The 16,268-nt window shown below is 30.6% G+C and overlaps 1 protein-coding gene across 1 annotated transcript in view; it reads right to left on the bottom strand.

Moving 5' to 3' along the window:
- Nucleotides 1-659: 659 nt before the first annotated feature.
- Nucleotides 660-16,268, bottom strand: part of LOC114342025 (uncharacterized) — a 69,276-nt gene continuing 53,667 nt past the window's right edge. Inside the window, exon 3 of the mRNA XM_050659165.1 lies at nucleotides 660-701. Within this exon, the coding sequence (XP_050515122.1) occupies nucleotides 660-701 (42 nt within the window). The remainder of the gene's footprint in view (nucleotides 702-16,268) is intronic.

Raw genomic sequence — 16,268 nt, 5'->3', positions numbered from 1 at the left:
TGGAAAGTAGTAAGTATTAAAATTTAATTTAATATTTAAATAAATTACAAATAAACTGTTTGTTTTGAATCTATTTATTTCCTTGAAATAGTTGAAATCATATATACAGTAGACGCTCTCTTAACCGACCATGACGGGAGCTGCCCATAGGTCGGATAATCAAGAAGTTGGTTAAACCGAAAATCTTTAAAACCACCCTCAGAAAGACATTACATATGTAACTCTATTAAAAATATATATATTTTATGATCTATAAACAAAAAAGTAGTATGTACATATAGTCCGTCCACTATAACTTTTCCCATGGGTCACGATTCATTTTCAAACAAATTAAGTCAAAATATAAAGTGAAACGAATGTCGATGTGTATATACATATGTAATTAACAATATCACTCACAAGACAAATTATGAAACTTGTACGACCTCTAATCTAAAAATAGTATCATCCAAAAAGGTGTAGGGTCGGTCGGTTAAGAGGGCGTCTACTGTAAGTATAACTTACATACATAAAAGTACACACACTATTTTTTAATCCATGTTTAAACACTGGTTATGTCACTAGTATTAAAAGAGGCACCTAAACACATTTTGCAAATTATCACAAAAACTAATCTTGTAAGTAACAGACCAGTTTAGCTCCAGCATCCTCATCTGATCTTACCCCTTTTCTAGCAACAGTTTATGCCTGGGAGAATCCACCTGCAGAATAACTGATAAATGCTTATACTTTTCATTAACAATAACCATACTAACTCCTTCCACGCTATGTATTCTGGTTTACTATTTTGACCAGCTTCTTATCTTATTCCCAGTATCTTCCACACATCGGAACCTAAATGACTTCAACTCATACTCTCACCTTTTCTATAGAATTATCACAATACCGTTTTAGCTTTTTAAGAAGCAAATGATATTTTTACACAATCGGTGTGAAACCAATTATTGCAAGCTCCACTGCAGCCCATCCATAATAAGACCAGAATTTTGTTTACAATGATTTGGTTCAGATTAATTTAGTTTCTGTTATGAATTAACGTCTTTTTTCTCCGAATCAACATTGCACTATCTATAGGCACTTCAGACTTTCTCAAAACAAGCAGTTCTAATAAAATAACATAACATTAATTTAATCAAAATATAATTTTGCATTTTTTCATTTTTTGCAATGTTTCTATATAACCTCAATCTTCTTTTTACAACTGACAGTTATGTAAAATTTATATTTTTGTGTGCGACTAGGGCAACCAGTGATCACTGAGGGCGGCCATATTTTGCTCTGGTTTCCGGGCTTGGCTACACTCTCCTTGGACGCACTCTGGTTGTGATCGTTGTTGAAAATTGAAAAAATATTCTAATTTAAATTTATTGTCTGAATTAGTGAACTGATAATTTGACATATATAGAAGGTAATGAAATAAACAGATTGAAATGTATGAAATATAAAATACTATAAAAGATTTACGGATTTAAAAGTGTACATTTGAACTGGTGACAGCTGTGAATGAAGACGAATATTTAATTTAATTTGAAATAAAACGTTAAAGAAAATTAATGCAATGTGAACAACTTCAATACCTATAAAGGTAAGGTACATAGTAATGTTGTAAAAATAAAAGAGTAATGATGTAAAAATAGAGAGAGTATTGTTGGTTGTCTATTATTTTAGTTGTGATCGTTGTTGCAACTTGAAAAATATTCTAATTTAAATTTATTGTCTGAATTAGTGAACTGATAATTTAAAATTTATAGAAGGTAATGGAATAAACAGATTGAAATGTATGAAATATAAAATACTATAAAAGATTTATGAATTTAAGAGTGTACATTTGAATGAAAGTTATGTAATCCAGATTGAATGTTGGGATTATTTTCGATATGAAGTAAAAATTCGAGTTGAACTGATACAATAAATTGATAAACTGAAAATTTGAAATTGTATAGTTAGTAACGGAGTAACAGATTGAAATATTGTCAAAGGAAGTTAATGAATAGTGTTGAAAAAGAAAAGAATAACTAGAGCAAGAAGTGCAAGTGGAACCAAAAAGACAGAGACAGGAGGCATGGCAATATAACTTTGTGGTTGGTAAAAATTTTTTTATAATAAAGGAGGTTGGAAAGGAAAGAGGGTTAACTGTGTTAGGGATGGCAATAACTTTGTGTTTGGGAAATATATGAAAAAAACATTGGAAATGAAAAATGGATAAGTTGTGTTAAGGAAGGTATAGTTAAAGATGGGAAAGAGAAAGAAAAAGAGACCAAGGGCATATTGAAAATCTTTTATTTTTATAACATTACTATGTACCTTACCTTTATAGGTATTGAAGTTGTTCACATTGCATTAATTTTCTTTCACGTTTTATTTCAAACTAAATTAAATATTCGTCTTCGTTCACAGATGTCACCAGTTCAAATGTACACTTTTAAATCCGTAAATCTTTTATAGTATTTTATATTTTATACATTTCAATCTGTTTATTTCATTACCTTCTATAAATGTCAAATTATCAGTTCACTAATTCAGACAATAAATTTAAATTAGAATATTTTTTCAATTTGCAACAACCATCACAACTACAATAGCAGGCAACCAACAATACTCTTTGTATTTTTACATCATTACTCTGTTATTTTTACATTATTACTATGTACCTTACCTTTACAGGTCTTGAAGTTGTTCACATTGAATTAATTTTCTTTCACTTTTTACTTCAAATTAAATTAAATATTCGTCTTCTTTCATAACTGTCACCAGTGACGTCACTGACTCTACTATGAGTAACATTTATCAATTTAACAGTAACAACATTTTTTTCTGTAACAGAGAGTAGCCTTTTCGATTTTTCATTATATTCCTAATTTATTATAATTTAAATTTCACTTAATACAGTTATTAATCTACATTCAGTTTAAATAATAATCTAAGGGCCGGTTGTTCGAACGCTAATCAACAATGATTATTATCAAATATTTAATTACTGTCACCAACTGTCAATGTCAACTTTGTTTGGGTTGCTGAAAACATAATTGATTACAATTATGAGACTAGTTAATCAATTAACATAACAATTATTAACATAATCGATTAATAAATCTCATAATTATTGTAATTAATTATGTTTTCAGCTACCCAAACAAAGTTGACATTGACAGTTGGTGACAGTAATTAAATATTTGATAATGATCATTGTTGATTAGCGTTCGAACAACCGGCCCTAAATTCTAAAAACACTATTTTATATTCATAACCAAAAATTGACTTCCTGTCTTGTCATGTCACTTCTGTCTAATAATTGGATTTTCATCCTCTTCACCTTTGTTGGTCTGTGTCCTTTGAACTGGCAAGAACCACGATTTTTTATCGAGCAGGGAACCATGTTGCCCTTTGAGCACTCCTAACATATAAATTAATCCTTTAACATCGACTTGGAGTCGCTATAAATATTATAGATTTAAAATGTAAACCATATTTCTCGATGTCACCATTTTCATAAGGTACTATGTACTAGGCAGAACGTGAGTATTACCACATTTTTTCTTTAACTAGTCACAATTTTAACCTTTTGCATTCATTCTAACGTGGAAATACTTCGTTCTAGGCACTGAAGATGATCTGATCTAGATCGAAAACGTTGTGAAGATCCTTTTGGATGACTTTTAATAGTTTTTAATAAACTTTTTATACCATTGTACAAATGAAGTTTTTTACTTCTGTATGATTTAATAAAAAAAAATGTTTCATCCTGCAAGCAGATGGGTACATTCCGACCTCCCATTCGGATCCCGTACTATATATGTAGAAACAATTAATCTATTGATAGATAATTGGTACAGTAAGTTGTGACTCAAAAAATGACGATGATTAATTTTTAAAATATTTAAAAAATGCGTACTTCACTATTAATAATTACTAAAATTTTTAATATTTGTGATTACTGAGACCTGCTGGGTCATAAAACTACTCTGCTTCTACTAATGGTAGGGGAACCTAAGCGGGGATTTTTGCAGTTACTGGAGCGCGTCAGACTATCATATAAGGAGAAACCTTGTACCCTGCAGATGTATCTCTACCATATATTGGCTCTTAATACAAGGGAGTTCGTTAAGGGGGTCCGAAAAAAATCTATCCTTAGAAAAACTAAGTACATGCAAAAGAGTATATATTATTTCAAAAATCTGACGATTCGAGCGGGGCAAGGAAATGGGCGAGTAAAAAATTTCACAAAAAAGCGAATATTTCGCGAAATGAACTTCAGATCGAAAAACTAAAAAGTATGCGTTAAATATTTTTCCAAAATTTATCGATTGATACCAAACACGACCCCCACAGAAAGGGGGGGTAAATTTAAAATTTTAAATATGAACCCCGCGATATTTCGCGAAATGAACGTCGGATCGAAAACCTGCACAATACACGTATTCAATATTTTGTGAAAAATGTATCGAATAGCACCAAACACGACCCCTCACGGAGGTGGGATGGGGGTTATTTTAACATCTTAAATAGCAGCCCAAAATTTTTATTGCAGATTTGGATTCTTTACGTAAAAATAAGCAACTTTTATTCGAGACATTTTTTCAAATTATGGATAGGTGGCGCTATAATCAGAAAAAAACGATTGTTGGAAATGGAAAATTAAATTAAAAAATGGAAAGTCCCCCACTTTATGGAAAACTTTACTTAACTTTTTTTGGTTTTAGGACCTAATAATCACAACCCAATAGGCCCCCATAACGCTCGAGTAACTGCAAATTTAGCATAATTTCTTCCCCTACTATAATAATTCCAATAAATACAACTAAAATGCGTATAATTTTTGGATTTTTCCTAACATCGTGTTACATACACAGGGCTTTTCATTAATAATTGGAAACTTGTCTTATTTGGCAGCAAGGGGAAAGTGAATGGTTGACCCTTCTCAAATTCTACGCCACTGACGAAACTGCTATTTTAGCATAATTTTTAGATTCTCCCATAGTTTCTTACTTAGGCCACAGCTTAGGATAAACTATATATGAAGGATTCAGGGAGAAAACAGATATTTCACTTTTTATTGAAAATCTTGGTAGAGGTGACATTAAATTCTTCAAATGACAACGTATATTTTAGTTGGAGTACTAAAACTAAAAAAAAACCTACCGTAGTGAAACGGTGCAAAAGAAAGCAATTATTTTGCCTCATCCAGAAACCAAAAATTGTAAATGTATTTGTCCCACCCTGTAGACATAAGAACGAATGTAAGGAATTTATTTCTGTTCCGAAAAAACGTTGGAGTATAACTCAATATGGAATTGTAATTTATCAGTTGTGTTAAAAAAACGACGTTATTATTTTGCAGTCATATCTAATTCAGGTTTCCTGTGTTTATATTATTGCTCGAGAATTAAACTCTTAACGTTCAGTTTGTGAGGTAGAATAGAGATACAAAGTATTTTATTGGTCAATGGCGCCACGAATTTAGGAAGTTAGATACACAAAACGTGCTAGTTTGGTATCAGAGAGCGCAGGTGTAGAATCGTGGATTCAGCAATATCTTTCTTGAGAGTGTTAGAACTCAGAGAGTTTCGTTGACTTTACTAAATGATCCTTATTAGTTAAAGAGTATAATTCTTTACCAAAAAGGTTGGATTTAGAATGTGTTTTGATTTTTTTTATCGGTTAATAATAAGTTTAGGAAGCTTAGATATTTTTTATTGGTTAAAAAGAGAAAAAGGTGAGGGAATATAGTTTATGACAGAAAGTCAAAGTTCTGAGGAAAATGAGTTTGATCTGACAGGCAGTGAAGTCCAGTTTTTTTGTGGTCTGTGGGCTTAGTAGGCTCAGTATATTCTGTAGTGAAAGTAGCAAGAACGATATGGTTGTTGTAAATACCATACCGGTATACTCTTGTGTTGTTGTTTCGGTGAAATAAGTGGAAGAAATGGATCTAGTAGTGGCGTAGAATATGCCTTTTTCAAGAATAACTTAATCCAAGCTTCGCGGGACGTGGGTCCCGAACTTTTAACTAAAAATCAATTATTTAAACTAAATTTCGCTATGTTCAAGTGAGCAATGTTCGATGTTCGAACTTACTCATACTGAAATTCGGTATGAGTAAGTTTAAGAAACTTTTGTCGAGAAACTAAGCTTTTAAAAAAAACCTCTCAAAGGGGGGCCGAAATAGGTGGGTTATTTAAGGCCCATTTTTGCAAATTTTGACCGAAACGAATGAAATTTAACTCAAAGTTAGCTCATCGATAGTTAAATAGAAATACGGAATTTGACATTTCCAAATTCAAAATGGCGGCCAACATGGCCGACAGCCCACCCGACACATTTCCCTACCTATCTAAAAACTTGTTTAAGATAAGTTTAATTTGAAAAAGTCGTTATATAGCTTAAAGATGGGCTATAAGAAGAATATTATCGTTTTTCAGAAAAAGTTATGGGTTGCCGATATTTAAGGGGTCAAAATTTAACATAACTTTGAACTAGATTTTCTCAAAAATGTCTCCAAGGAATTTGTTTATTTTTTGATATGTTTTTGATGTTCAATCTGTAAATTAAACGACATTAGTCAGATTTCTTAACTCCCCATAGAAGGGGAGTTATGAATTTTTTATTAAAAAATATTCGAGTACCCGTAATTTCCTTTGTAATAGAAACTAGAATTTGAAATTTTGCAGACATATATAGTACTTTATTATCTATTTTCACAATAAATTTGACCTAAAATTTGGCTTCTGGTTCGACCGAAAATGAAAAAAAATCTTAATTTTTTTAGATACTCCCTGTATATTTTTACACATTTTGAAAGAATGCAAAATTACCTTTCCCATGACATAAAACTCGTTGCTGTAGCTCAAAAACTCGAAAAGTTACAGTAAATAGAAATTTTGCTATAATCTTGTGTGTGTCCTCTCTCACGCGATAGTAGCAGAGCATTATTATAGGGCAGTCCATGAGGGTATTTGGCTCCGAATTCCATCCTACTACATCGATGTACTTGATATTTTCACAGTAAGTAGGAAATAGCTCAAGAAAGAAAATCTACCCTATATATTATGGCGCTTTTATCTTGGGGCGGTTCCCACCCCTTCAAGGGGGTGGAAAATTTGTTGGTCACAATAAGCACGGAAGTGGCTAGAGAACCTATTTCTAAGCAAAAACTGGTCCATCCTTTTTTTTGAGAACTCAATACTTTTTGAGTTATGCGTAGTTGAAAATTGACCATTTTCATTGAAAAATGACAACTTTTCGGACGGTTTTTTGTGAATACCTTAAAAACGATATATCGAACTAAAAACACTATATAAAACATTTTTTTAGATTATAAATAACAAAGAGATTCGTTCCTTCGTAAATGTTCTATTTATAATACAAAAAGAGATATGGTATGGACCATTCCACGAACATACGCCTGTTTTAGATTACTTCGACAACGAATATTTTACTGTGCAACATAAGAAGTACGAAAGTAAATAGCGCTAATAATTATTCCAATAAACAACAATGTAATTTGCAATTTACTTTCGTTCTTCTTATTTTGCACAGTAAACTATTCGTTGTCGAAATAATCCAAAACAGGCGTATGTTCGTGGAATAGGGTATAGGTGAAAAGAGTTTGTTTTTTGGTGCATGCTCAAATTGGTGTATTCAACTTGAAATAATAGAGGAACGGTAGGTTTTAGGTGTATAATGCTACCAACGCCTTTTTTAGTGTTTGAAAAGGCCTTTAAAACGGGCACCGTTAAATGTCGGTTACATTCAAACTAAGCGAGATATGGTGCAAAAAAATATATTACTAATGTGCTTTAAGGAAAAATGAGAAGTACGTACATTTAATCCCTCATCCACCAGAATTTAAATGCATTGTTTTTCTTCTGCAATACCTTTTAATACAGTGTAATTTCTACTTTCAAAAAGTTGAACGGGTTTAAAATGAAATGGTTTTTGTAAAAAATGTGATCAAATTATAGCTAAATTTTCTTAAAAATCTTTCTTTTTCTCCATGTAATTCGAAAATAAAAATGTTCCACCCCCGAGAAGTGGTGGGGACCGCCCCCATGATAAAAGCGCCATAGTATATAGGATAGACTTTGAATTAGGAGATTGGGCTACTCCCAATATTTCATTAAAATCCATGCAGTAGGATAGAATTCGGAGGTAATAAATATATCTTGTTCTTAATCTCGCGCATTGACTGGCGTAATAGAAATAGAATGAAATGCAAATATTGTAAACTATTAATTTCTCAGAAAAATGAACTAATTTGAAATGAAAGTATGACTATAATGGTAGGGGAGCAAAGTATGCTAAATGTTCAGTCACTCGAGCGCTTTGGGGACCTATTGAGTTGTGAAGAGTAGGTCCTAAAACCAAAAAAAGTTAAGTAAAGTTTTCCATTTTAGTGGGGACTTGTCAATTTTAAATTTAATTTTCCACTTCCAACAATCGTTTTTTTAGATTATAACGCGATCTATCCATAATTCCGAATCCAAATTTGCAATAAAAAATTGGGGCTCCATTTAAGATTTTAAAGTAACCCCGACCCCACCTCCGTGTGGGTTCGTGTTTGGTGCCATTCGATAGATTTTTCAAAAATACTGAATACGTGTATTTTTTAGTTTTTCTATCTGATGCTTATTTCGCGAAATATCGCGGGATTCGTATTTAAAATATTAAATTTACCCCCCAACCCTCTCCGTCAGAAGTCGTGTTTGGTATCATTCGATAGATTTGTGAAAAAATATTGAGTACGTATTTTTTAGTTTTTTGACCTGTCAATCATTTCGCAAAATATTCGCTTTTTCTTGTGAAACTTTGGGACTTAGCCATTTTCTTACGCCCCGCTCAAATCGTCAGATTTTTTAAATATACACTCTTTGCATGTACTTAACTTACCTTATCTTAATCTAACGATTTCGAGTTTTTTTAAGGATATATTTTTTTCGGCCCTCCCTTAACGAACTCCCTTGCATTAAGAGCCAATATATGGTAGAGGTACATTTTCAGGGTACAAGGCTTCTCCCCATGTAATAATCTGACGCTCTTGAGTAACTGCAAAAATCACCGCTTGGGCTTCCCTACCATAATATTCTATTGATTTATGCAATAATCTATACATCTATAGTGTGTCCCCGAAATATGGCATCAAACATTTTCTCAAATGCAGGAATTAATGATGCGTAGAACCATAAAATATTTTCAAGTATACGAGGTGTTTCTAAAATATCAAAATAACGAGTAACTTTGTTATTTTTATAGAATGCCAGTATCTAGTACGATAACGATAATAGATCGGTACGATAAACTTCTCGGTCGGCCCTTCCGTCCAGCGTTTTTAAATTACATCTTGTGTCAAAAATATGCATTCTAAACCGGTCAAAATTATTAAAATAATTACTTATGCTAATATAAAGAAATTATTGTAAGGATTACTATAAATTTTAATTTTTGTGGAAATGGCATATGTTTAATTTTTCACTTTTTCCTAAAAAAATCGAAAGGGTTCTCTTATTTTCATCATAAATTGCTTAATTTTGATGCTATTAACTTCTTCTGGAGCTTATTCGATAGGTATTCCAAAGTTCTTTGACAAGTGTGTAGAGTGTAGAGGGTATATTTTATAAATTGCATCGTTTTCTCGTTATTTAAGCTTGAATGCTTAGATTTGAGTACTCGTCGAAAAAAATATACATTCAATTACCCATAAGTCACTTTGAATTAACATTAGTTTAGTTCTTTAAGTAAGAAGAGTATTCAGTATTTTATTATCTTTAATTTTGGTAATAACTTTTTTGCAAAAGCTTATACATTTTGGGTTATACGTGAAAGATAGCTTTAAAACATGCATTTTTTAGGAAAAAATAAAATATTTGATCTCTAATAACTCAAAAAGTATTGATTTACATTAATAACATTATATAACAAGTTTTGCTTAAAATTTGTCCCTCTATCGACTATGCTATTGGTATTATTTTTATTAAAATAATTTTCACCCCCGAGAAGGGGTGGCATCCACCCCCAGGGTCAAAGCGCAAGTTGACATCATCTCACCTTTATTCCTTGTGGTATCCTCTAACTACTCACCAATTTTCATAAAAATCGATAAAGTTTCAACGAAATCGGAGGTGAAAACCTTCAGTGACTGCACTAAAACGTTTGTATAGGCATATGGCAGTACATGTTGATTTGTTAATGGCGCCCAATAATTAATTCGTTTGCTTAATATTAAATATTATTTCAAGAACTCACTCCCTTAAACCTCTGAGACTGTAGCTTACCGGAGCATTCCGAAAAGTTACGTAGCACAAATTTTATAATGCCTATGACCTAACAATATTTTCTAAGTATATTTTTATGATTGTTTAATTTGTCGTGCTACAGTAGTATGGCGTAAACGTAAAACAATATCTAAAATATATAGTCGAGGAAATGAAGCATTTTGGCTCGCAATTTTTTCGTCCAGCATGGATTTACTTGAAATTTTCAAGTAAATCCAAGGTAGGGAATAGTCCAAGGATCATTTTCTATAATCATGCCGCTGTACGCTAAAACCTTGGGGGTAGTTGCCACCCCATCTCGGGGGCGGGAATTTTTTATTACATTTTAACTATGCATATCGATGTAAAAAGTAATTATAAGAAAAAAATGTTTTTTACATTTTCTTCTTAAAACTAATATTTTTCGAGTTATTCGCGCTTGAAAATAACAGTTTTTTGATGAAAAAATCGACTTTTTTAGAGCGTTTTTTGAGAATACCTCGAAAAATATGCATTTAATCAAAAAACTGTTGACATCAATATTGTTGCTTTTAGTAACATAAACCAAATTATTTTTCTGTAATATCGCTAAGACCAATACAAACCGAGATACGGCATGCTAAAAGTTAGCTTTTTTCGTCAAATGCATAATTTGAAATATTCAAAGCAAAATAACGGAAAAACTTTGTAGTCGAGGAAATGAAACTGAAAAAATGGCAAAACCTCGCAATTTTTTCCTCCAGCATCGATTTGTACAAAAATTTGGGATTAGGCTCATTTCACCCTCTAGTTCATTTTCTATATTGAACCGTTGTACGCTTTTGGTTTTTTAAGGGTGAAAACTACTCCTAAAAAAACCACTTGTAAAAAATTATAAAATAACATTTTGAACTTTAATATTGTCAACATTTGGTTCTTATTAGTTACATAATGATTGTTTCATGCTTTAAAATATACTATCATAATATTTCAGACCTTAAAACCACCCTTGTTGGAGCTATATATAAAAAATTACTTATCCTAAAAGAATAATTTGGGCTTGCATCGATTTAAATAAAAATTTGGGATTAGGATCATTGCTCCCTGTACTTCATATTCTATAACATGCTCAAGGGCGTCGATTATTTTTATGGGTGTAAACTACCCCTTATTGTCATAAATTATATAAAAATATTGTAAACTTTAATATGGGTAAAATTTGGTTTTGATTGGCTAAAAATAATGATTGTTTTATGCTTTGGGATATAATATCATATTTGAACCCTTAAAAACCACCCTTAAGAACATTACAATTTTTATAAGTAGATAATTTAATAGATCTATACAGAAAAAAAAAAGAATTAAAAATTACAAAAACATTAATTTACACAAAAATACGAATTTACAAATATGTAGAAGTACAAACACAAATAGTTTTTAAGTCATCTTCCAGTATACGAACCAGTTCTGTGGTATTATACTTGCATTGAAAATGTTCCATAAGCGGACTATTCGAATATATTTCGAAAAAAAAAATTGTTTTATAAACATAGCTCCTTCATTTTTGGCGACAAAAAGCTTTTTCAGAAACGATTTTATAGGATTTTTGAAGATCTATAAGGCTGTGTAAATTAAATTCCGTTAGATCCCTTAGTTTTTACTTGGGGTGTGTTTAAAGGGCTCGAATAAGGGGGTGTTTGCTCGTAAATAGAGGTTTTAAACAGCTATATCTCGCTAAATATTCACTTTAATTAAAATATATGCACAATATAATTTTATTTTAATTATTAAAAAATCTACAATTTAGAAGTTCATCATTTTTTTCGTGTCTCCAGTATTTTCGGAGATATTTTGAAGTAAAAGATGAAAAATACGAAATTGCAAAAAATCAATTTTTTTTTAAACTCCAATTTTTCTAAAATTAGGCATTCTAAATAAATCAAACTTCTGGGTATATTGACAATATAAATATACAAGGAATTACAGAAAGGTGAAGACTAATTTTTAATTAGGAGTGTAGTTAGGAGGTTATTTTCACTGATTTTTTCGTATAGAAAAGAAGGTATATACCGGCTTTTTTTGATCATAAGTCGCTCTATTTTCATGCTATAAATTTTTTATTACTATTCTTTGAAAGGTTTAATTACACGCTTGAAAAAGATATTTTAAGTTTTCCTCGAAAAATGCAAAGTTTTCCCGTTATTTGGCTTTGAATATTGCAAATTATGTATTTGACGAGAAAAGCTAACATTTAACATGCCGTATCTTGGTTTGTATTGGTCATAAAAATATTATAGAAGAAGAATTTAGTTTATGTTACTAAAAGATAAAATTTTGTTATCTGCAGTTTTTTGAATAAATATGTATTTTCGAGGTTTTCTCAAAAAACCCTTTAAAAAAAGTCGATTTTTTCGACGAAAAACTGTTACTTTCAAGTGGGAATAACTCGAAAAGTTTTAGTTTTACGAAAAAAATTCAAAAACATTTTTTTCTTAGAATTACTTTTTACATCGATTTACATGGTTAAAATGTAATAAAAACTTCCCACCCCCGAGATGGGGCGGCAACCACCCCCAAAGTTTTAGCGTACAGCGGCATGATATAGAAAATGATCCTTGGACTATTATTCCCTACCTTCTGTAAAAATTTCAAGTAAATCCATGCTGGACGAAAAAATTACGAGCCAAAATGCTTCATTTCCTCGACTATTGCATTTTTCGAGGAAATCTTAAATTATCTTTTTTTCAAGTATACAGTTAGGCCTTTCAAAAAAAAAAAAAAAATAAAAAGTTTCTAGTCTGAAAATTAAGCGACTTATGATCAAAAAAATGTCGGTACCTGCTTTTCTCTATGAAAAAATCAGTGCAAACAACCCCCTAACTACCATCTTGATTAAAAATTTGTCTTTACCTTTCTGTAATTCCTTTTATATTAGTATTATCAATACACCCAAGAAGTTTGACCTATTTAAAAGGCCTAATTTTAAAAAAATTGGAGTTTAGAAAAATTAATTTTTTGGAATTTCCCATTTTTCACCTTTTACTTCCAAATATTTCTGAAAATACTTGAGATACAAAAAAATGATAGACTACTAAATTGTATCTTCTATAATAACTAAAAAAATCGGAAAAATTCGGATAGTCTACTTATGAACAATTTTCAATGTATATGTATAATACCACAGAACCAGTTCGTATACTGGAAGATGACTAAAAAACTATTTGAATTTGTATTTGTACATATTTGTTAATTCGTATTTTTGTGTAAATAAATGTTTTTGTAATTCTTTAATTCTACTTTTTTTTCTGTTTAGACCTATTAAAATGTCTACTTATAAAAATGTAATGTTATTCAAGGTGGTTTTTAAGGGTTGAAATATTATGATATTATATTCTAAAGTATAAATCAATCATTATTTAACCAATCAAAACCAAATTTTACCCATATTAAAGTATACAATGTTTTTATATAATTTTTGATATGGGTGTATGGGTGATTTAGGGGTGTACCCCTAAAAATAATCAACGCCCTTAAGCATGATATAGAATATGAAGTACAGGGTGAGATGATCCTAATTGCAAATTTTTATGTAAATCGATGCAAGCCGAAATTATTCTTTTAGGATAAGTAATTTTTTTATATATACCTCCAACAAGGGTGGTTTTAAGGGTTGAAATATTATGACAGTATATCTTAAAGCATAAAACATTCATTATGTAACTAATAAGAACCAAATGTTGACAATATTAAAGTTTAAAATGTTATTTTATAATTTTTTACAATTAGGGGTAGTTTTCACCCTTACAAAACCAAAAGCGTACAACGGCTCAATATAGAAAATAAACTAGAGGGTGTAATGGGCCTAATCCCAAATTTTTGTACAAATCGATGCTAGACGAAAAAATTGCGAGGTTTTGCCATTTTTTAAGCTTCATTTCCTCGACTAATAGCGTACCGAATAAAAACCAGCTTAGTCCAAACGTCCAGGGGAAAACCAGCCATGTCATGTAAACAAACCGGCTAAAGTCTCGTATTAAACGTACAGAACAATTTTTAATAAGGAATTTGATATTGATTTTAGATACCCCAGAAGTGACACATGCGCAACGTGTGATGAATTTCAAATTCAGCTTATAGTCCAAGTAATGAAGCTTTTCACCTCGCAATTTTTACAGAATGGATAGATTTGCTTGAAAATTTGAGAATAAGTAGTGGAGAGTCCAAGGATCAAAATCTATATGATGCCGAAAGGCGCTTTTACCAAGGGGGTGGTTGCCACCTCGGGGGTGGAAATTTATTATATTTTGACCGTAGAAGTTGATAAAAACGTTCATTCTAAGCAAAAAATGTTCCATACTTTTTTTGATAAAATTAATAGCTTTCGATTTATTCGCTATCGAAAGTGTTAGTTTTATGTCGAAAAAATCAATATTTTTCGATATACTCATTTACGATACACTCAATTTTTGCCGTAGAAAAATTTTTTTCAAACCAAGTTCTTGGGAATTAAGCAACCTATAATTTCATATTTAAAAAAATTTTTGTATCTCTGATGCTAATCTTTCTATTCTGAAGAAAATGGCATTTTTTATTAAACCACAAAAATTCCTATTGCTCCAATTTTTTAAAAACTAATTACTCTAAGCCAGTCAAACTTCTAGAATTTATTACTAGAACATAAATAAAGAAGAATGAATAAGGACAATGACTAAAAACACCGCTAACTTACATTATTATGCTTCCAATTGCATTCCTCCTTTTTTTTCTCAAAAAATATATTGATTTTTTAACCATCACTTTTATATTTTTTATGTTAAAAAGTCTGGTAAAAAAGAATTTTGTAGATTTTTACAAGATCTATAAGACTATTAATATTAAATCTTTTTAAAATCCTCAGTCGCAAAAAGAGGTGACTTTGAAAGGGTTGGTAAAGGTGGTTTTTGCAAGTTATTACAAGGTTTAATTGTCAATAGCTCTCAATTTTTGCCGTAGAAAAAATTTTTATAAATCATCTTCTTGAAAATTAAATAGACTACAATTTCATAATCAAACTTTTTTCGTATCGCTGACGCTAGTCTTTCTATTCTGAAGAAAATCCATTTTCTCCAAACTACAATAATTCGTTATTCGCTTTTAACTCCATTTTTTTTTAAACTAATCACTCTAAGCCGGTCAAACTTCTAGAACCTATTAACAATACATAAATAAATAAGACCAAATAAAGTCAATGATTAATTTTAATGAGGATGGTGATTAGGGCGTTGCTTTCGATCACGTTTTCGTTGAAAAAAATAGGGACTGGCATTCTTTTCATTATAAATCACTTAATTTTTGAGCTAAATACTTTTATTTCTTGAGACAGATATTTATATATACTTTAAATTAGTTTGAACAAGTTATCCTCGAAAAATGCATATTTTTCCCGTCTTTTGACTTTGAAACTATAATAAATAATTAACATTTGACGAAGAAGAGCTAACATATAATAAAGTATAGCTCGATTACATTTGGTCTTATAGAAAATAAAAAAAAACGGTTTTGTTTATTTTTTCAAAAGGTACAATTTTGTTAAGTAAAGTTGTTTTGATAAAACGAAAGCTATTGGAGTTATTAGCAGAAAACTTATTAAAAACATTGATTTTTTCGATATAAAACTAACACTTTAGATAGCGAATAAATAGAAAACTATTAATTTTATCAAACAAATGTATAGAACATTTTTTGCTTAGAATGAATGTTTTTATCAACTTTTGCCGTCAAAATATAATAAAAAATTTGCACCCCCGAGATGGAGTGACAACCACCCCCATGGTAAAAGCGCCTTTCAATATCATATAGATTTTGTTCCTTGGACTATCCACTACTTATTCTCAAATTTTCAAGCAAATCGATCTATTTTGTAAAAATTGCGAGGTTTTAAACTATTTTAAGCTTCATTACTTGGACTATTAAAAGTTTGACTAATACTGATGAATTTAGTCATTTAACTGTTATGAATGATTTGCATAAAAGAAAGGCAGAATCGTTCAGTTCAAAGAAAAGGTA

This window comes from Diabrotica virgifera, chromosome 8 (genome assembly GCF_917563875.1).
Source record: "Diabrotica virgifera virgifera chromosome 8, PGI_DIABVI_V3a".
Taxonomy (NCBI): domain Eukaryota; kingdom Metazoa; phylum Arthropoda; class Insecta; order Coleoptera; family Chrysomelidae; genus Diabrotica; species Diabrotica virgifera.
This window is presented reverse-complemented; position numbering and strand designations above follow the sequence as displayed.